At 46.4% G+C, this 21,590-nt stretch overlaps 1 protein-coding gene across 5 annotated transcripts in view; it reads left to right on the top strand.

Annotated features, from left to right (window-relative positions):
* The window catches only part of TPCN1 (two pore segment channel 1), a 186,044-nt gene that overhangs the window by 135,098 nt on the left and 29,356 nt on the right, over positions 1 to 21,590 (top strand). For all 5 annotated transcript variants that reach the window (XM_077461259.1, XM_077461260.1, XM_077461256.1 and 2 more), the window contains 4 exons: positions 814 to 929; positions 4,368 to 4,414; positions 4,559 to 4,627; positions 15,760 to 15,844. In XM_077461259.1, the coding sequence (XP_077317385.1) occupies positions 814 to 929; positions 4,368 to 4,414; positions 4,559 to 4,627; positions 15,760 to 15,844 (317 nt within the window). The remainder of the gene's footprint in view (positions 1 to 813; positions 930 to 4,367; positions 4,415 to 4,558; positions 4,628 to 15,759; positions 15,845 to 21,590) is intronic.

The raw sequence follows: 21,590 nt of genomic DNA on the forward strand, positions 1-21,590 counted from the left end.
ATGCGCTACTTGTACCCACTAATTGGCAGCCATGCTGCTGACTATATCTATTCAGCTTACCTTCTTCTAGAAGGCTTGGGTCCGTCCTCCCTTGCATTTTCTGTTTCCTCTTCTCTCCCTCATGCTCCACCCCTGGCTGCTGGCAACCCACACCTCCTGATCTAAGTCAAATGTGCCAGGCTTAGGAAGGGGGCAGCTTACAGTGGTTTCTCATTGGCTCAGGAGGCAGGGGAAATCAGAGCAACACTTGGGTCAGCATTTTTACAGACACACTACACATTTACGGGCTGTCCGTGATTTTTATGGACGGTTGGCATCCCTTGTTTTTCCCCTGTTGGCATTGTTTACTATGTTGTCCACCATTTAGTAGTTTTGGTTGGAGATGTCCCATGATCAAGTCTTAAAGGAGCCTGTATAAGGACTTTTGATTTTATGTATTATCCTTTTCTTGGAGTACAGTACAAGACACAGGCCACCCTTCCCATTGTTCTGGCAGTTTCCTCTGATTACTTGATAAAACAAAAATGAGGATTGCTGGAAGTGGGAACTTTGCCAGTGTCCTCCCCTGAAAGTGGCAGCATAGAATTCACAGTTAGGACTAGAGTAGCCTGTGTCCCGTACTAAACGCCAAGAAAACGATTTTGCAGGTAACGCAAAATTCCTTATTTATCAATGACTGGTATCACTGTTTAGCCTTCCATATTAATTATTGGTTTGAGCTTTTACTGTTCACTTTATATTTTGTGTCAGTCATTATTTATGTCATTCTGTTTGACGTTTTGTCAATTGTTGTTAATTAATATGTTCTTTCAGTACTAGCACAGTGGCAGATTCTTATCGTTTCCTTAACCATACTGTGGGCAACCATACCCTGATGGATGAAGGTTACTACTATTTAAATAACTTTGACAACATCCTTATCAGCTTTGGTAAGAGAAAGGGATGGCTATAAACCATTTCCCAGTATACTTATATATTGTATATGTTCTGACTTTTTTTAATTAGTTCAAAAAAAGCACAATGCATAGCTTCCTTAGTTTTTATTTTCTGTTTCCTATGTTGATTTTTTCCTTAATTCACTAATGACATTACTGCTCAGATGAGCTATTTTTCTTGCCTGCATGTTCTATGTGTTATCTCATTATTATGTGTAATTTTCAGGTCATAAATTAAATCAGATGGGCTGTTGCTTTTTTAAACTCAAGTCTGGATTAACTTTCAAAAAACAAATGATCATTCATATTGGTCCCCTGATTTTTAACATCCTAGTGTGGATCGGGATGTTCGTTTCTGAGTTGGGCGTTGCTTGAACTGGTCTGTGGGTGGTGTCAGTGGAGTAATCCTGTCCTTTGTCATCCAGTTCACAAATGCCCTATTAATCACTGCTTCTTACTCCACTGTTGAACGTTCTGGTGCTGCATATTGCTTGGCTGCTGAGGACACTGAGAGGTGAAAGCAGTGCATTGGATTTCTCTGTTTGCTGCCAGCATTTGCCTGACTCTCATTTCTTGTGTTCACACCTCCATTCCTCTATTCTGCTATTTTCCACAGTACAGGAAACAGCAGCCGCAGAATGGCATTCAGGAGAGAATAGCTGCTGTTTTCTATATCCCTTTTCTATCTGCTGTGTCCTTCCCCCTGTGCAGAAAACAGCAGCTGTAGAATGCTGCTCAGCAGAGAAAAGCTGCTGTTCTCTGTATGTCCTACCTCTCTCTGCCTTTGTCCTTTCCCCTGTACTATTCTCTACTGTGCAGAAAACACCAGCTGCAGAATGCCATTCAGCAGAGAAAAGCTGCTGTGCTCTGAATGTTCTGCCTTTTCTCCCTGTTTCCTGCCCACTGTGCTATTACCCACTGCACAGTGTACACAGTCCTAAGCTATTCTCCACTGTACAGAAACTAGCAGCTACAAGATGCCGTTTTTTAGAGGCTTTGAGTTCATATGTGGGTAATAACATACAAGGGCGACACAGGCAAAGAAAGGCATGACATTCAGAGCACAGAAACTATTCTCTGCAGAATTACATTCTGCAGAATACCATTCTGCAGCAGCTAGTATCTGTACAGTGGAGAATAGCATAGGGTGCTGAATATCAGGAGAAAGAGTCAGGCAAATGTTTGCTGCAGGTAGGAGAGTCTGATTTCCTGCTTAGTATCCTGAGCTGCTGGGCAACATGCAGCATATCATGTAGAATAGTATAGGGTGCTGAACATAAGCAGAAAAAGTCAGGCAAATGTTGGCAGCAAGTAGAAGAGTCAGATGTCCTGCTTAGTGTCCTGAGTTGCTGGGCAACATGCAGCACCAGCATGCTCAACAGTGGAGGAGGTGTAGCTGGTATTGTGCCGATACAGTGAGGCAGAACTATGGAAAGAAGCAGAGGATGTCGGCAGTGAGTGGAACAGGGTGGCAGTGGGTGGAACAGACAGACGCAGACACATTTTAATAAACCTGCCCAAAGCTTGGTTTGTACTGATGTGGTTATGTCAGTCCAACCAAAGAATAAAACGGCAAGGTGGTAATGGGGGGGACCCGTCCTCTTAATGCACAGGAAAAGCCTCTGGAGGATTAGATGAACAGGCAGCTGCTAAGAGGTAAATTGAGCCAATATTATTACATAGTAATTGTCTGCCTAACAGTCTACTGACGATAGATCTTGCCCAGAGTGGGCCTTTAAAACGCTGCTGGTTTCTGGGATTGCATTACCTATGAGTTTCAACAGGTTTCTGTTGAAGAATGTGGAAAAATTAGCTTTGTGTGGTTGTAATAAAATAACTCCTTATACGATAAAATAATGATCTGTGACAATTGTTAAAAGCCCATTCAGGCAAAAAAAGTGAAAACATTCTATTCCAGCTTAGTGAATTTAGACTTTAGTCTTAATTGGTAGCAGGTATTACTGACAGATTTTGTGAAGAACATCTAAAAATATGGGCCAATAATGCAAATTGCAGAAGTGATATACCCTACATCTTTATTTTTTTTGTATAATCTTTATTTAGGACAAAATAACACATCTCAGTGAACATTTCCGGTAGCATAAAACCAGAAGCTTGAAAGGACGTGTATAAAAATGTGAAAACGATAATAAACAAGGAAATAATAAAGGAGCAACAGTCATATAATAGGGTGATACCAAAGCTCCCCCCAACAAGAAGTGGGGGTAGCCTCTGCGTCACCTTCCCCAACTTGTACATGTAACAAGGGGAATATACTTGACAAGAAAGCTCAGTTACTAGCATAAGGCAGCATATATTAACCAAGTGCTAAAGTAACTAAAGGGTAGCCCGGCCAGCCAAAGTGCTGGGGGGGCACAATGTGGCCTCCAACCCCCTCTAGCATGGTACCGACGCTGGGGCTGGCTTGAGGCATATTATGTACACCAAAGGAAAATGTAGCCTCTAGTAAAAAAAAAATTGTTAAAATAATTTGACTCCCAACAAGAATGTTTTGTATAGTGGCCTTACACTCTTATACAGAATCAAACATTAACAGCTTGTTGACAGCTGGCTCAATTTAAATAATTGTGTTGAACCTGAATCAATTGCCAATTTAAATCTCTACTAACAAGCGACAGTTCATCATATTGTTCCTCCTTCTAGCAGTGAAAACATTGTCTGAAATGCCTTGGGCTTATATTGAAATACCTTAGCGTAATGCTATAGCGTACTGATATTAAAATACACTAGCGTACTATTTCTCAGCTCAACCCCACAAGTATTAAACTCCTGTTCTGAGGCTTTTCCTCTAGTGGTAATTAATAGACCAGTTACACTGATTCAATGGGCCTGTTTCAGTGTGTTTTGGGCTTATCATTATGGGCAAATGCATACAGCTTTTAGGTGCATTCATCTTGCATTTGAGATAAGCTGGAAATGTTTCTAAGCTGTATCTTCCTTCTCTATACCCCGTCCCACCGATTGTGATATTGAAATTGTGCTACTTCAGGTCTGACTTGAAAGACATCTGTGTGACTTCATGCACAAAAGTCTATGCAAATCACACACGAGCTTACAAAAAGTAGTGCAGGAACTACTTTCAAACTCGGTGTGATATCAACATCAGACGTACTGACTTGATCGTTTACAATGCTTACAATAGGGTGCAACTTGTCATGCGATTTGAACCTGTCAAATCACATGACAGGTCGCACCGGTGTGACTAAGAGCATAAACTGTTTTTGCATTCGCATGGACTTGTGTGGAGGAGAAAAGCTCATTGACAGACTCAGTCACTTGTGGCCCACAATGTAGATCCTGAAAACATGACCTGAGAATGGAGAAATAATGTGGTGCTTTGTGCTTTATATACAAATATTTGTTAATTCTGTAATTTATAGCTTATCTGAACTTGTCATTACTCTCTTATAGTAACATTATTTGAACTGACAGTGGTGAATAACTGGTATATAATCATGGTAAGTGTTACAAGAAATCAAGGTGGAAAGGTCATTGCCTATATGAATATACAGTATATAGTGCAATATTTTTCTGAACAGTATTTCAGCATATATTGTAAAAGGCCCACATTATTTGTGACATGAAATTTGTCTTTTGGACAGGAAGGAGTGACTTCTCAGACATCACACTGGGCACGCCTTTACTTCATGGTGTTTTATATTGTCACTATGGTGAGTATATACATACATACATACATATCTACATTAAATAACTATTTCTTGTACAGGGCAAAGGCTACCACTTATTAAGACTATGTTATATGTTGCCACTTTCAGGTAAGGAAATTGGTAATCAAAGCTGTTGAGACATACCATATAACCCCTCCCATTTACTGCAATTCCCAGTTGTTTGCTAATGTCCCTAGGTGATGGGTGACTTTTTTTCTAGTATAAGTAGGTTTCTGGTGTATAAGTCCTAATTCTAACTAGAAAACAAAGAGGATACCTTGCTGATCTTCGCACTGAGAAAAAACTTTTTTTTCAACCCAGGTGAACCTACAGCTATTGCAGCTACCTTGTGCAACTTCTGGATTGGTACTCCTCGGCAGTAGCATTGGGGACTGTACCTTAACCTGAGCCGGCCTCTATTGTTGCCTCCAGCGCTAGATCCTGCATTGGTGCTCACCCGTGGTACAGCAAGGTGCAGTTAGGCACAGGGTTCCCTTACAGATCCAAGGCAATGGCAATCCACACTGGTGTGACCCAGTCCCTGTAGACCCTTTACATGGAGGAAGGGGTATGCTACCTGGTTGTAAGCCCCTGAAAACGAGCCCAGAGCCCTGGAGTGGTGAGTCTGGGGCTATTCCCTCCCAGGAGGAAGGGCGGTCGCTCCCAGTCACACCAAATCTAAAATGGACCAGTAAGGTTCTGGTGGATGAGGTATATAGCTGTTTGAACGTAGAGCCGCCCTATCTGAACCTAAGGTCACCAGTAGGATATGCCTTCCCAAATCCAAGAAATCTAGGTTTTTTCCGGTTCTCCTATTACTACAGGATGTTTTACAGGCAGACTGGCCCATAGCCAGACAAAGTGTACGCTCCTCACAAGAGATTTACTTGGCAGTACTCAACTGAGAAGACTTGCCACAAAAAGTGTAAAGCATAAGTGGTATACTCCATGTGTGCTGTCCTCTGTCAAGTCTGGGCTGGAAGGGTCAAGTTTTGGCCATGAATATTCTTTCAGAGACCGCTGATTGTTTGTTCATTAGTAAAGAGCTTTGCCAGGGGATTGGCTCACATAGTGACCCCCGTTCACTCATTAGCCTCACCACGGGATCCCATTCTGGTCCTGTTTGCTCGCATTGAGTTCATTTGAGGTATACACTTAGTCAACCTTAATCGTAAGATGTTTTTCTTGTGGCTCCCAGCAAGACAGGTCTTGGAACTGATAAACTTAAGTGTTTTTCTTTGCGTCTATCACTTAAGTTCTTGTGGTAAAACCAAGGAAGCTTAGACTTGTGTAGTGTATCAATGCTTTACTGCACATACAACTGTAGGATGCACAATACAACACATAGCTTACAAAAATATGCCTACAAATATAAGCATGTACAATATGTGCACATTTAGTAAACTAACCCATTACTCAATCTAGACCCCTTTCACACTGGGGCGGGTGCGGCGTCGACGGTAAAATGCAGCTATTTTTAGCACGTTATTTGGCCACTAGCGGTACGCTCCTCCTCCCCCCCCCACGCTAGCGGGCTAGAAAGGGTTAAAACCACAGCAAAGCGCCAGTGGTATAACCACACTACCCCATTGATTTCAATGGGAAGGAGCGTTGTATACACCGCTCCAAATATGCTGCTAGCAGGACTTTTTTTTTTACCGTCCTGCCAGTGCCCCGTTCCAGCGTGAATGCCCGTGGGGCTTTCACACTGGAGGCACAGCAGCGGCTCTTTCAGGGCGATTTGAAGGCGGTATTTTTAACTCTCTAGCACCTGCAAAGTGCCTCAGTGTGAAAGGGGTCTTGGGGTTTAAGATGTAATGTCCTTCATAGTTCCTTGCTCAGTCCAACTCAAAAGTTCTTCAAAGTTATCCAGCTTCCGGCAGCCATGTGTTACTCCATCGTCCTTCCAAACACATCTCCTACAAACATGTTTCTTTCAAAAACTCCCCAAGCCCCTCCCACCAACTTCCTGCCTACCAACTTCCATATTTATTGCAATAAAGTCACTATACAAATGGTCATGGCAACACATCATGCAAAACATACTTTTTTCTTCATAGGGACAAGGTGGTTTGGGGTCCTTGATCCTCCCATCACTTCAAAATCGCTTCTCCCTCCCACCTTAATCAGGACTTTGCCCTGGCTTCTCTTTGTGCAGAAATGTCAAACGCATCCTAAATACATTTCTCAACACTGTTTAGGTATGGTACTGTGCAAGTTTGCCTCTTGACCACCACTTCTATCTGAATTCTCCCTTTGTCCCTCCTGCAACCATCCATAGGGGCATCCTGTGTCTCATTCCACTATTTCTAGCTGGATTAGGCAGTTTATCACTAATGCTTATGCCTTGAAGAATGGAAATTTTTCCATTTGCTGTTAACCACTTGAAGACCAGTTCTATTCTGACACCGTAGTAAATATCAGCATTTTTTTTGCTAGAAAATTACTTAGAACCCCCAAACATTATATATATTTTTTACAGAGGCCCTAGAAAATAAAATGGTGGTTGCAGTTTGTCACCCAGGGTTTGCGCAGCGGTTTTTCAAACTCAATTTTTTATGAAAAAAATACACTTTAATAAAAATGTAATGCAAAAAAAACACAATATATAACCCAATTTTTTGGTAAAATATAAAAGATGTTTACCAAGTAAATAGATATCTAACATGTCACGCTTTTAAAATTTCACACCCTCATTAAACGGTGACAAATTACAATACTTACAAATCTACGTGGGTGACGCTTTAAACTTTTTTACAGGTTACTAGTTTAGAGTTAGAGGAGGTCTAACGCTAGAATTATTGTTCTTTCTATAATGTTCACAGCAATACCACACATGGGGTGTATATATACTTGAGCGACCTACATATGCACTTCCTTTTGCGTGCAAGCATGGAGGGACAAATGGGAGCTTTAAAGGAAAATAATTTTATTTTCTGCACTGTCCCTTTTTTAACTTTTTTTTTTTCTCACTTTTATGCCTATCACAAGAAATGTAAACAGCATGACAAGTAATTTTTATGGAGACATCTGAGGTCTGTAAGACTGCAGGTCTCTCCTCTACCCTTGAAAGCTTGAGATAAAAAATACATTTATCTCATGCTTTAGAAGAAAATAAAAATGGCAGGGTTTACATCTCCTCTAAACAGACGTGACGTAATGCCATCGCTTCGCTCTGTCGGATACCGGCACCAGGTGAGCGATGCCTGTAAAAGCAATCCAGAGGCTAATTGGCTGTTAGGATTACTTTTAGATGAAAGAGCACCACCAGCTGAAAAAAAAAAAATACTCGGGTATAACCCTGGTATAGTGTCTTTAAGCCAATCACGTACATATACGTGATTTTGCGGCAAGTGGTTAAGCCTCACTCAATAGGTATAGGCATAGGTCCGCCGGGCTTTCCGAACGAGCGGACCTGCCCACACACAACCGGACTTTTCCGGCGGACTAGATTCCGGCGGACAATCCGCCGGACTATTGCGGGAGTCCGCCAGACTTTTTAAATGAACGGACTTGCCCACACATGGAGGAAAGTTCGTTAATTTTGAACATGGCTCCAGGTAGCAAGGACTAGCGAAGGAAGTCAATGTCGCCGCCTCCACCGGCGAGATTGACATGTCGCTAGCCCCGTCACCTGGTATGGACTTAAAGGGGAAACCCTACGCCGAAAAAAGGGCGTGGGGGACCCCCCAAAGTCCATGTCAGACCCTTTTACGAGCACACAGCCTGGCTGGTCAGTAAAGGGGGTGGGGACGAGCGAGCGCCCCCCCCCCCCTCCTGAGCCGTACAAGGCCACGTGCCCTCAACACGGGAGGGTGCTTTGGGGAAAGCCCCTTGTCCCCATGTTGATGAAGACAAGGGCCTCTTCCCGACAACCCTGGCCGTTGGTTGTCGGGGTCTGCGGGCGGGGGGCTTATCGCAATCCGGGAGCCTCCATTAATAAGGGGGCCCCCAGATACCGGCCCCCCACCCTATGTGAATGAGTATAGGGTACCCCTACCCATTCAACTGGTGAAAAAAAGTGTAAATAAAAAAACACAACACAAGTTTTTAAATTAATTTATTGGACAGCTCCAGTGGTCTTCTCTTCTCCCGTCTTGGGGGGTCTTCTCGCCGGACTCCTCCACTATCTTTTTCTAGCTCTTTTACTAGTGGAGGAGTCCGGCTTTCTTCTTCGTTGCCGTCGGGGGATCTTCCCGCTCTTCGGGGGTCTTGTCCCCCTCTTCTGTTCTTCTGCCGGGCCTCTGCTATCTTCTGCTAGCATTTTTACTAGCGTTGGCCCGGTCTTCTGCCGCTGCCGCATTCTTCTCTTCTTCCTTGCTAAGTTGACGCAATGCTCTCTCTGGCCACGATGGCAGGGACGCGTTGTGCGGCCACTTATATAGGGACAAGGGGCGGGGTCACCGGGTGATATCACATGGTGACCCCGCCCCCTTATGATGTCACAGTCCCGGAGGATGCTGGGACTGTGACATCATAAGGGGACGGGGTCACTATGTGACATCACCCGGTGACCCCGCCCCTTGTCCCTATATAAGTGGCCGCACAACACGTCTCTGCCATTGTGGCCGATGGAGGCAACGACATTGACTTCCTTTGCTAGTCCCGGCTACCTGGAGCCGCATTCAAAATGAATGGACTTTTCTCCGTGTGTGGGCAAGTCTGTTCATTTCAAAAGTCTGGCGGACTAGCACACAAACGGGCGGATTGTCCACCGGACTGCCGAGTCTCCATGGACAATTTTGAGTCCAAACTTCTGTCTAAGTCCTCTGGACTTTTGAGGGAAAAAAGTCCGCTGGAGCCCACACATGGGCGGATTGTCCGGCGGACTCTGGTCCGCCGGATAGTCCGATCGTGTGTACAAGGCATTAAGCTTTTCACCACCAGGTGTCTGTTTCTCAGATTGCAAGTCCCCCACCTGCTTCTCTGTACATGTTTAAGTTCTACCAGTTGGATATTTAGGCCTTCACTGAGGCTAGTTTCTCAAAGCTTCCCCTTCAGTTTGGGGATCTTATTCTCTTATTTTGGGCCTGTTGGCATTGTTTGCTGTGCTCCCACCACTCAGTTGTATTGCTTGGGCACATCCCGTGGTTTTCATTAATTGAAGTCTGTATACTGTACTGTGCAATTAGAAGATAAGGAATTTCTCTTTCGTTCACTGACAGACACAGCTACATTATTCTTGACCACAGGGTTGTTACGCCACCTTCAGGAGAGGACTAGACAGAACATGTTACACATGTACAAAAAACAGAACGTTCTAGTTCCACCCAAGGGACGGTCCCTTCAGTAACAACCCTCCAGCCTGCTTCCTACAGCTTCAGGTTTTTTTTCTGCCTAGTGAACCCTAGTGAAGTTTGCCTTTTGCGTAAGATTTGAGATCCTGTGATCTGCTATCAACAGCCAGCTGGCTGACAGGCTGGATACTCTTATCCTTGTAGTCTCCCCAGCCTGGCCATCGAGCGTGTGCCGACCATAGCTACGCGTTTGGTCATCCACGACATGCCCCTCAGGCTCAAGGGGCGGCCGATGAGCGAAATGATCCGGGGCAGACATATGACCGGGCAACTGATGTCTCAGTCAGTGTGCTGTGGCCAGTAGCCACCCAGTACTCTTCGGGAGTGGGTCTATGATGGAATGTCCCCAGCTCGTCCGGATGGTAAGTACAGCTCTCCCTGCCTCGGCATTCCCTGGGAGCTCGATTCGGGGGTCCCTCTCCTCCCTCTCTTCTCTCCCTGTCCCTATCCCCCCCCCCCCCCCCGTGGGGGATGCTGCATGGTGGGCTGCTGAGCGGTGTGTGTGCCTATAGCCAGGGGTTACCTGGGGGGCTCTCACCTTGGATGGGGGGGGGCTGCACTGGGTGGCTGTGTCACAGCAGGGTGTCTGTGGGCTCCCCACTGGGTGTTTGGAGGTCTGCACATGCTGATCGCCATAGCGCTGTTCTGCCGCCATTTTCTGTCTTTTTTTCACTGTCCTTCTCTTTACAGTTGTTTGTCAGCTATGTTTGGTGTGACTCAGTGGGAAGCATGGTCAGGAACCATTTTACTGTAGTTTGGCAGCCATTTTCCCTGTGATTATGTCCTCTATACTGGAAGCCCGGTGGCCATTGTAGCCCAGCGTGGTTTTTATGCTCAGTGCTGGTCCCTGAGGCTCAGAACAGCATGGTTTTTCACTCAGAACACTTGGGAGCTGACACAGGACACAGGCACTAGTAGCTGAACGGCGCAGAACTCGATCAGGGTGGTGAGTCCTGCGGTGGGGGCCCCCCAGCCTGCAGCGGCTAGGAGGGTGGGACTGTGCACCTGTCCTAAGTCCCTAAAGGTGGCAGACAGGGTGGGTCAGCAACTGGTGTTTCTTCCCCCGAACTTCCGACAATTGCAACCGGCTAGTCTGCAAACAGTGCAGTGCCTTTGGACGCTTTGTCAGCGGTCCTTGATATGTTCATTGCCAGGATGGAGGCGGTGCGTGAGCGCAAAGGTGGTAAAAAGCGGCCCCTGCCCCCCCTCTCCTCCGGGGAGAGCTTTGACGCAGACTCTGACCTCGCTGAGGCTGGTGGCCCCTGCTCTGTCCTTTCAGATGATGCTGACCAGGACAGTGAGGACGAGTCCCCGTCTGGGTCCGCACGTGACAAAGCGCTAGTTGGAGCACTTATCACAGCTGTGCGTGATACCCTGAAGATTCAGGATACAGCAGATCCCTCTGCTGAGGTAGCGGTCCCTTTTGGGTCCCATAAGCCAGCCCGTACACCTAAGGTTTTCTGTATCTGACTTATTTCGGTCCCAGAAAGTATGGTGGTGCTTTACCCCTTTTGAGGAGAGCCTTCTTTAAAAAATGGTCAGCTCCTCCAGTCGTGGACCCCCCAGTATCCAGGTTAAATAAAGTAATCATGAGCCGGTAGAGGGGACTCCTGCGTTTAAGGACCCCACGGACAGCAAGGCCGAGGCAGTGGCTCGTTCCTTGTTTACGGTTGTGGGGTCAGCAATGCGACCTGTACTGGCCTCAGCACTTGTGTCACAGACACTTACTGAGTGGGCAAAACTTTTGCATTGTGAATTGGGGGAGCAACAGGCTTCTCCTGTCTGCGTGGAACTAGCAGACCAGTTAGTGCAAGGCCTTAAGTACGTTTGTGACGCAGCCCTGGATACCCTTCCTCTGTTATCCAGAGCTTCAGTATCAGCAGTGGTGCTGAGGCGCCTGATTTGGCTAAAATGCTGGTCCGCGGACCAGGCATCTAAAAAAGCCCTGACAGCTCTACCCTTCCTTGGTGAGCAGCTTTTTGGAGCCTCGTTGTATGACATCATTAAGAATTCCACAGGTGGGAAGAGTATCTTACTCCCACAAACCAGGAAGACTAAGGAGCCACGCTGTAGGCAAGGGCCCTCATTTTCCGCTCATAAGCTGCTTTTTCGCCCTGACCTCTGAGGGACAAAAGCGTCCCTGGAACTACAAGCCTAATAAGCCTGCGAGCAAAAGTGCTACCGCATGAAGGTTTGCCCCCGCCCATCACGCGGGTGGGACGGTCGCCTTCAGGAGTTTGCAGCCCGGTGGGCCTCTCGGCTGTCCGACCAATGCGTCTGCAAACTGATTTCCTCTGGCTACAAGATAGAGTTCCTCTTTTGGCCAGCAAACAGATTCTTCCCCTCCAGCATACCCTTACTCCCGGCTCGCTGAGAGTCCCTCATGGGGGCGGTAAGGGACCTGCTAAGTCGCGGGGTGATAGTGCCTGTTCCAGAGTCAGAAAGGTTCCAGGGGTTCTACTCCAATCTGTTTGTAGTCCCCAAAAAGGAAGAGGTACGTCTAATCTTGGACCTAAGAGCCCTCAATTGCTTTGTGAAAGTACAGAGGTTCAGAATGGAATCCGTTCACTCAGTAGTCGCTGCACTCCATCAAGGGGACTCCAGAATGCATACCTGCACATACCCATATGCCTCCGGCATCAGAGGTTTCTGCGATTCGCAGTTGGGAAAGTCCACTACCAGTTTGTGGCTCTCCCTTTTGGCTTGGCTTTACCCCCCCGAGTCTTTACCAAGGTATCGGCTCCAATTTTGGCGTAGTTGCAACAACCCAGGATCATCGGGTGGCTTTTGAGCCTAAAAAAGTCAGTGCTTATACCGACTCGGCATTTGGCGTACCTAGGCTTACTCCTGGACTACATGGAAGCAAGAGTGTTTCTCCCTTCAGACAAGCTGCAGCCTCTCAGAGCCACGGTGAAGCTATTGCTGAACCGCAGGTGGTCATTGCTACGCTTCTGCACGCGAGTCCTGGGGCTCATGGTGGCCTCCTTCGAGGCAGTGCCATATGCCCAGTTTCATACCAGAGAGTCTTTCAGAAGGAGATCTTGATGAAATGGGACAAATCTCCATTATCTCTGGATCGGCAGATTCGGGTGAGCCAGTCAGTCAAGGACTCCCTGCTCTAGTGGCTGAGATCCCCGGTACTTCGTCCGGGAAGTCGTTCCTACCTCTACATTGGACAGTGATCACAACGGACACCAGCCTGACCAGCTGGGGTGGAGTACTGGGGGTACAGTCGACCCAGGGCCTCTGGTCGGGGGAGGAATCCAAGTTGCCGATCAACGCGCTTGAGCTACGAGCGATCAGGCTATGCCTCTTCACATGGGGAGGGCGTCCGATCAGGATCCAGTCAGACAACACCACGGCGGTGGCATGTCAATCATCAAGGAAGAACCAGAAGTGCTGCTGCAGCATGGTAGGTTTGCCCGCATCCTTCAGTGGCCAGAGCGACATGTACCAGGCCCTATCGATCATTTACATCCCGGGAGTGGAAAACTGGCAGGTGGACTACCTAAGTCGCCAGATGCTGGACCCAGGAGAATGGGCGCTGCATCCGGAGGTGTTCAGGCTACTGTGCCTGCGGGGGGGGGCACACCAGACGTGGATCTCCTGGCTGACACTGTGTAAAGCCCCATACACACTATCAGAATTTCTGATGAATTTTTCCTTCAGATTTACCAAAACCATATAATATGAGGTCAAACCTTAGGAGTTTCAATGTGTATGCAATCAGGAAAGCCCTTCTACTACATGGTTTTGGTAAATCTGAAGGAAAAACTCAGCAGAAAATCTGATAGTGTGTATGGGGCTTATGTCTTCTGTAAAAACGGGGCTTGTAAATACCTGTTTAGAGCTGTCTTCAGGCCGGTCACATGACGCGTGGCCGCGGTACAGCTCCGATGGATGACTTCTGCAGGAGGGGCTGAGATCTCCCTCTGACATCAGCTGGGGAGATCACATGGTCGCTCAGCTCCTCCTCCTGCAGTAGCCCTGGAAACTGGCCTAGAGTCATGAGACCAGCCTGAAGATAGCTCTAAACAGGTATTTAAAAGCCTAGTTTTTATAAAAGAATAATACGGTGTGCTATGCCAGGCTCTATTAGCCCTTGTACACACGGTTGGACATTCCGACAACAAAATCTGTTTGATTTTGTCCAAAACTGATGTTACATACACACGGTCGGACAAAGTTGTCGGAAAATCCGATCGTTCGTAACGTGATGATGTTATTTAGTTACAACAGGACCACGTTCAGGCTAGTAGCCAGTAGCTTTGGTCTAGGAATTTGATCTGAGCATGCGTGGCACTTTGTCCGATCGGAATTCTCTACAAACGATCGGACAAAGTCTGATCGGATCATGTTGTTGGAAAATTTTTATATCCAGCTCTCAAACTTTTTTGGTTGGACATTCCGACGGAAAAATCAGATGAAGTCCACACACGGTCGGATTATCCGACAACACGGTCCGATCGGACATTTTCCGTCGGAGTGTCCGACCGTGTGAAAAATTCAGAGACCTAAATTTAAATCTTTGTGGATCCAGGTAGAGGTTTATGGTTTAGTGTACAATGACAAAAGTTTGTATCATTCGGGTGAATGATTCATTAACCACTAGAGATCTGCGCTATAGCCAAATGACGGCTACAGCGAGGACCTCCTTTGCCGGGACTACGTCTATTGACGTCGTCCTGTGCACGAGCGGCCTGCGCGCCCCCTGAGGGGCACGCGCTCTGTGATCGGCGAGTCTATGAGAGCCCGACCCCTTACCACGTGATCAGCTGTCAGCCAATGACAGTTGATCATGTGATACAACGGAGCCGGTAATCAGCTATTTTTCCTCCTCGCGCTGACAGCACGAGGAGAAAAAAAAAAGCCGATCACGGCCAGCTTACCAGTGCCCACCTGCCCCCTGCCAGTGCCACCTCAGGAATAAATAAGTGCCCCCCGTCAGTGCCACCCAGCAGTGCCCACAGTGCCACCCAGCAGTGCCTACAGTGCCCACAGTGCCACCCATCAGTGCCCACAATCTGCCTCCACAACGGTGCTGCACCCCAGTGCCACATATCCGTGCCCATCAGTGTCATCTACCAGTGCCCAGCAGTGCCCATCAGTCCCATCTATCAGTGGTACCTATCAGTGCCCCTTAGTGCCACCCATCCGTGCCATCTTATCTTTGCCCATCAGTGCCGCCTTATCTGTGCCCATCAGTACTGCCTTATCTGTGCCTATTAGTGCCGCCTTAACTATGCCTATCAGTGCCCACCAGTGCAGCCTATCAGTGCCGCCTCATCAGCGCACTTCAATGAAGGAGAAAAATGACCTGTTTGCAAAATTTTATAACAAACTATTAAACATGATTTTTTATTTAATTTTTTTATTTTGCATCTTTTTTTGTTTGTTTAGCAAAAAATAAAACTCCCAGCTGTAATTAAATACCACCAAAAGAAAGCTCTATTTGTGGGGAAAAAAAATGATAAAAATTTCATTTGGGTACAGTGTTGTATGCCTGCGCAATTGTCATTCAAAGTGCATCAGCGCTGAAAGCTGAAAATTGGTCTGGGCAGGAGGGGGGTTTAAGTGCCCAGTAAGCAAGTGGTTAAAGGGTGTATAGTAAATATCTGCGAAGGTTGCCATGTTTCGCTTTAAGGAGCCAGTAAGTGTTTTATTTGAGAAGGAATATTGGGTCCTCGTGGAAAATTCAGCCCAATTAACCAAATTATCATTGTTATGTCATACAGTGGTTTTCATGTAAAAGATTATTTAAACAATAAAATCTATAATTTCCTTGGTTATCCTTCTGTGGATGGCCATCATAATTAGTTATTTATTCATCTATTACAGGTTGTAATAACCATCATCATTGCCTGTATCTTGGATGCCTTTGTATTTCGGATGAATTACTGCAGAAAGAATAAAGATGCAGAAGGTTAGTGTTAATCATAACTTTGATGACAAAGTTAAGGAAATCAGTAAATTAAAGAATATGTGAACAATATTTAATATTTCTAATATTTACCTACTGTAAAATGTACGTGTATGAAAAAGTATACTGTTCTCTATGTATTGCTTCCTTTGTGTGAAATGCCTGGTGTTCCTGCCAGTCCCTCTGCTTTCCTATTAAAAACTGACCACACTAGACATCAGAGCACAGCGTGGTCTGCTTCCTAGCTGTGCTGAGAACTCAGCCTTCTCTCCTCCAATGATCAACTTGTCCTGACATGCCCCCTCCCGGACAACCATTCAGAGTGAAGATCAGTGTGCGGTTTCTTCTCCATTAACTCTCTGAGCTCCTTATGCAGCTGAGAATGGAGGGTATGTGATCACTTATAAAAAGAGGGGAAATAAAGGTATTTATAATGTTCTTATAACTATAACAACTGTTTTGCCTTTAGATTATTTTTTAAACTGAGTGAGGGTTTACATATACTTTAGGGATCAATATACAGTATTAATGGTGGATTTCCTGATAAGTGTACCATGCCTGTGTAAGACCCCTTTCACACCGAGGGCGTTTTGCAGGCGCTATAGCGTTAGAAATAGCGCCTGCAATCTGCCCTCAAACTGGTGCTCCATTCACTCCAGTGTGAAAGCCCGAGGGCTTTCACACTGGAGCGGTGCGCTGGCAGGACATCAGGAAAAGTCCTGCCAGCAGCTTTTTTGGAGCGGTGAAATCAATGGGGCAGCGCTGCATTACCACCGAAAAAACGCCACTATTGCGGTGTATTGCAGGCGGTTTTAACCCTTCCTCGGCCGCTAGCGGGGGGTAAAAGCTCCACGCTAGCAGCCGAAATGCGGTGCAAATCCGACGCTCACACTATGGGCGGCTTGGTGTGAAAGCCGTCTAAAGGTTAGTGGCAACAGACTTTTTACATCACCAGAACTGATTTTCTCCCCGTATCAGTTTATGAAAATGCAAAAGCAGCCTGAAGCAGGCCAAAGGTAGGCAGCTGCATGTCTAACTCTGCTGTTGTGAATTCAGAATGGTTTCAGAAATGTCTTGTCAAATTAAAGTCATCAACACATTGTAATACCTGTTGACACTGGCCTTAAAGCGGGAGTAAACCCCCTTCAGCGCCCCCTAGTGTTAACCCGTTCACTACCAGTGACAATTTTACAGTAATCATTGCAATTTTTTTTTTAAATCTTTTATTTATATGAAAGACAAAGAAACACAGAATACAACATCCAGATATAATAAATACAGAATCATTCAGTGTATCCATCTGTAACTTTTAGCTTCTCCAAGATGGATAGATTCCTTAAGTGTAGCCAACCTTTCCCTTACTGGGACTGACTGCATCTCTCTTCTGAGAGTAATCTTGATCTCCAGGACGGTTCTGTGGGTCCCGCCTCTGTTTTCAGCTTTATTGTAGGAGCAGAAAAGTATGGGTACATAGGGACACTCTATGGGTCCCCGCATACTCAATTTAGAAGCAACAGAAAGAAACCAGAGAAATAAAGAGAGGACAGGAGGAGGAGAATATCGGGGGGGGGGGGGGGGCAAGGGGAATGGGGGGCCCAAGGAGGCAGCGCGCGTGCATAACTCAGGCCTCGGACACAGTTGGCATCAGCCAACCTCTCTGACCATCTGACCTTCTATGGGGGAACTGTTCTAAACTGATGTACCACTTCCCAAAAGGGCCCGACACTCTGAGAATATAAACATATTCCATATGGTCCATGCCTTAGTATGTCATTCATTTTGATGGCGGGCCATAAGGACTAGATCTTCCATTTTTTTAATATCCTCCACTTTTTTAAGCCACATGCTAGCGGTCAGAGATTGTGTGGACTTCCAATATAAGGGGATGCATGCCTTGGCAGCGTCTAATAAGTGGCGGATCAATGATTTTTTGTAGGTCTTACATGACATTTGAAGTAGGAAGAAGGCTGGATCAGCTGGGATGGGGTGCTCAGTGAACCTCTGTACTGTATGTTGGATAGTCTTCCAGAACTGCTCCAAAATGGGGCAGCTCCAGAAGATGTGAAGGATCGTTCCCCGATCTCCCTGACATCTCCAGCAACAATCTGAGGAAGATGGGAAGATCTTTTGTAATTTTGCGGGGGTATTGTAACATCTGGTGACCAATTTGTAGGTGATCTCCTGCATCTTTGTGCATATTGATCATCTATATGTAAAGTGAAGGATATTTTGTTTTCGTCGCGTCGTAAGGGTACACTGCATATGCCTTTCCCACGCTTCGAGGCATTGCAATTGATGGGCATCCGGTGGTGAAATCAACAGATAAGTGGCAGACAGAGTATGGGGCATGGCGCCCTCTTCTGAACAGTAGGTTTCGTAAGTGGTCAAGGTTTGGTTGAAATTTTTGGGTGGAGGTATTAATTTGAGATAATGACTGAGTTGGAGAGCCCTCCAGTAGTCTAGTAGTTCCAGTGACAGGGCGAAGACAAGAGGGGACAATGGGCACCCTTGGCATGTCCCGTTGATCACAAAGGAGTCTGATAGGACACCTTTGGCATGGACACGAGCCGAAAGGTCTGTGTAGATTGAGTTTATCCAATTCAGCATCGTGTTGCCCATGTGTTTTAAGACTGAGGTCATGAATTGCCAGTTCACCCTGTCAAAGGCCTTCTCCGTGCTTAAGAAGACACAGGGAGTCTTATTCTTGTTGACCACATGCAGAAGGATAAGGACTTTGATTGTGTTGTCCCTTGCCTCCCTGGTTGGGATAAATCCAACCTGGTCCAAGTGTACAAGGGTGACGGAGATATAGTTGGATCCTGGTAGATAATATTTTCGTAAAAATTTTCAGGTCTGCATTGAGTAGTGAGATTGGCCTATAGTTCATGCATGTAGTAGGGTCTTTGCCTTCTTTGGGGATCACTGTGATATGTGCCGATAGGGTGTCTCGTGGGAATTTTGTGTCGGAACCCAGTGAGTTAAAGAATTTATTATATAAATTCCCCGAGGGACGGTAATAATATTTTGTAATATTGAGCAGTGAGCCCGTCTGGGCCTGGGGTTTTCCCTAGCTTAGTGGCCCCTACCGTCGACTTTATCTCTTCCATTGTTATGGGATCATCAAGCAACTCGCTTGATTCAGCGGGCAATTTGGGCATACCTGAGTTGATAGTCCTCGATTTTGGGGTTGTGGGGAGGGTGGTGTCCGTAGGTTGTAGAGGGATACCGGGGTTGCTGTCAGTGTTATTGGTCTTAAAGTAACAGTCCAGTTCCCTGACTACGTCCTTAAGTACCTCTTCATCATATAGGAGACTTTCATTTAATCTCCAGGTCTTTCATCTGGAGGCGATGTTGTCATTCAGGGCGTATGACAGGGCATGGTCAGACCACGTAATAGGTCCAATTGAGGAATTGTGGATGGCGTGCAATTGGGTATGAGGGTTTAAAAAGTAGTCAATCCTTGAATACTGTTTATGTGGAGTAGAGTAAAAGGTGTAGTCCCTTTCGGTCGGGTGTAGGAGACTCCAGGCGTCAATCAGTTGTGCCTTGTGTAAAGAGCGTGCAATGCGTTTCCTAGTGCCAGGTGTAATTGAGGAATGTCCCGAGGAAGTATCTTCGGTGGGGATTAGTGGGACATTAAAGTTGCCCCCTAGTATCAGTTGGCCTCTCGAGTAACGTATCTAATGTCTTGGTGATGAAATGATCTTGGTGGCTGTTAGGGGCGTAGATATTTGCTAGGGTCACTTCGACATCGCCAATCATGCCCTTGAGGAACATATATCGTCCCTCCGGGTCAGTTTTTACATATATGCACTTCCAAGGGACGGTGCGGGAAATTAGTATAGACACGCCACGGGACTTAGTGGTCGCGTTTGTGAAGTGGTACACCATCGGGAAGAATTTGTTTTTCAATATGGGGAGATTTCCGCCTTTGAAATGTGTCTCTTGGACTAACGCTAGGTCAATTTTAAGACAGCGTAGATCTTGTAGCAGCATGCGCCTTTTTTCTGGTACATTTAGGCCCTTAGTGTTTAGTGAGAGCACATTCACTGCTTCCACGGTCCCCGGTTACAGACAAAGGGTTAGGATCGGTGGGTAAGGGTGTGGGGGAGAGGGCTTGAGGTAAGAAGATGGTAAAATGAGAGCGAAAAAGAAGTAGCGTTTAGATGCAATAAGTGTATTCTAAAGTTCTAAAAATTAGCAAAATGGTGCTAAGATACTCTCCAATACAGAACTGGTAATCGAGCGCAGGCGTAATTGGGGTCGTGGAAAGAAACAGCCAGCAGGGAACCCACTGCTCCCCCCACCTCAAGATGTAGTGGCATAAAACACAACATAAATGGTGACGGCTGTAAGCCAAGAGTGGGGAGGCTAGGTTATGAAAAGGAAAAATAACATAGGCTCCTAGATATGTATTACTTATATCCATATAGCTTACATACAATACTCATTTCCTGAGCATGAACCTGGTAATACCTGTAGGTGTAATAACCCCGTATATCTTCTAAACCTTGAATAGAGATTCGTGACCACATTCCCATTATCTAACTCATGTAACTACAAATCCCCACCCAACAGAGAGGAAGGGAAATAGCCAGCGGCGTAGGCTCAATAGTCCCCATTCAAACTATGGTCCGTCCACCCCCCAGGGCATACCCCCCTCCCCCTCAGGTATAGGGTGAATAAGTCCCTCATTCTCGAGTCAGCATATCTCTACATAGGGCGCTGAGATTGCAGTACCAGGGTAGTCCCTGTTCCCTCGCTGGGTGTCATAGTGTAGTTCGCCCCCCCCAGAGTTCGTGGACCAAGGCCCCCTCCTACCTGGCATGGAAGGGGTATCCTGAGAGTGCACCCCCCCCCCAATACCACATCCCTCGTGCAGCATCGACAGGGAAAACCTTACATAGTTATATTGCATCATCACATTTACTTCGGGGGGGGGGGGATAATAATACTGTATGTAGTGGTCTGTTCCTTGTACCAAGGAGTCTGATAAAACAAAAAAGAGTGTACAGCACTCCGCCTACTGCACAGAGGGGCCGGGACCCCCCCCCTGCCGGTACCTTAAAGGGGTTGTAAAGGTAAATGTTTTTTCACCTTAATGCATTCTATGCATTAAGGATGAAAAAACATCTGACACTGCCGGCGCTCCCAGTCCCCCCGTTTTACTTGCCTAACCCCTTGAAAATCCCGCGCTCGCCCCCGCCGTCCTCTTCGCCGCTCAGCCTGGCCGCTGATTGGCTGGAGTGGATGGATTGAAAGCAGCGCAGCCATTGGCTCGCGCTGCTGTCAATCACACCCAATGATGCAGCGCGCCGGGGGCGGGGCCTTGTGATACAGCGAGCGGCTATAGCCGCCGGCTGTATCACGGGAGCGCGCCCGCAGGTGCTTCTCACCAATGCGAGGGAGCTCGCATGAACGTGAGAAGCACCTGTGGGAAGAAGCAGAGACAGCCGCCGAGGGACCCCAGAAGAGCAGGTTTCAAAAAATATGTAGAATACATATTGGCCTAAACTGAGGGAAAACATTGTGTGTTTATATATTTTATGGGGGATATTTATTATAGCAAAAAGTAAAAAATAATGCGTTTTTCTTTTTTTTTCAAAATTGTCGCTTTTTTTTTTGCTTATAGCGCAAAAAATAAAAAACACAGAGGCGATCAAATACCACCAAAAGAAAGCTCTATTTTGGTGGGGGGAATGATGTAAATTTAGTTTGGGTACAACGTCGCACAACTGTGCAATTGTCA

The sequence above is a fragment of the Lithobates pipiens genome, unplaced genomic scaffold, assembly GCF_037356315.1.
Source record: "Lithobates pipiens isolate NorthernLeopardFrog02 unplaced genomic scaffold, aLitPip1_a1.2 Scaffold_3, whole genome shotgun sequence".
NCBI lineage: Eukaryota > Metazoa > Chordata > Amphibia > Anura > Ranidae > Lithobates > Lithobates pipiens.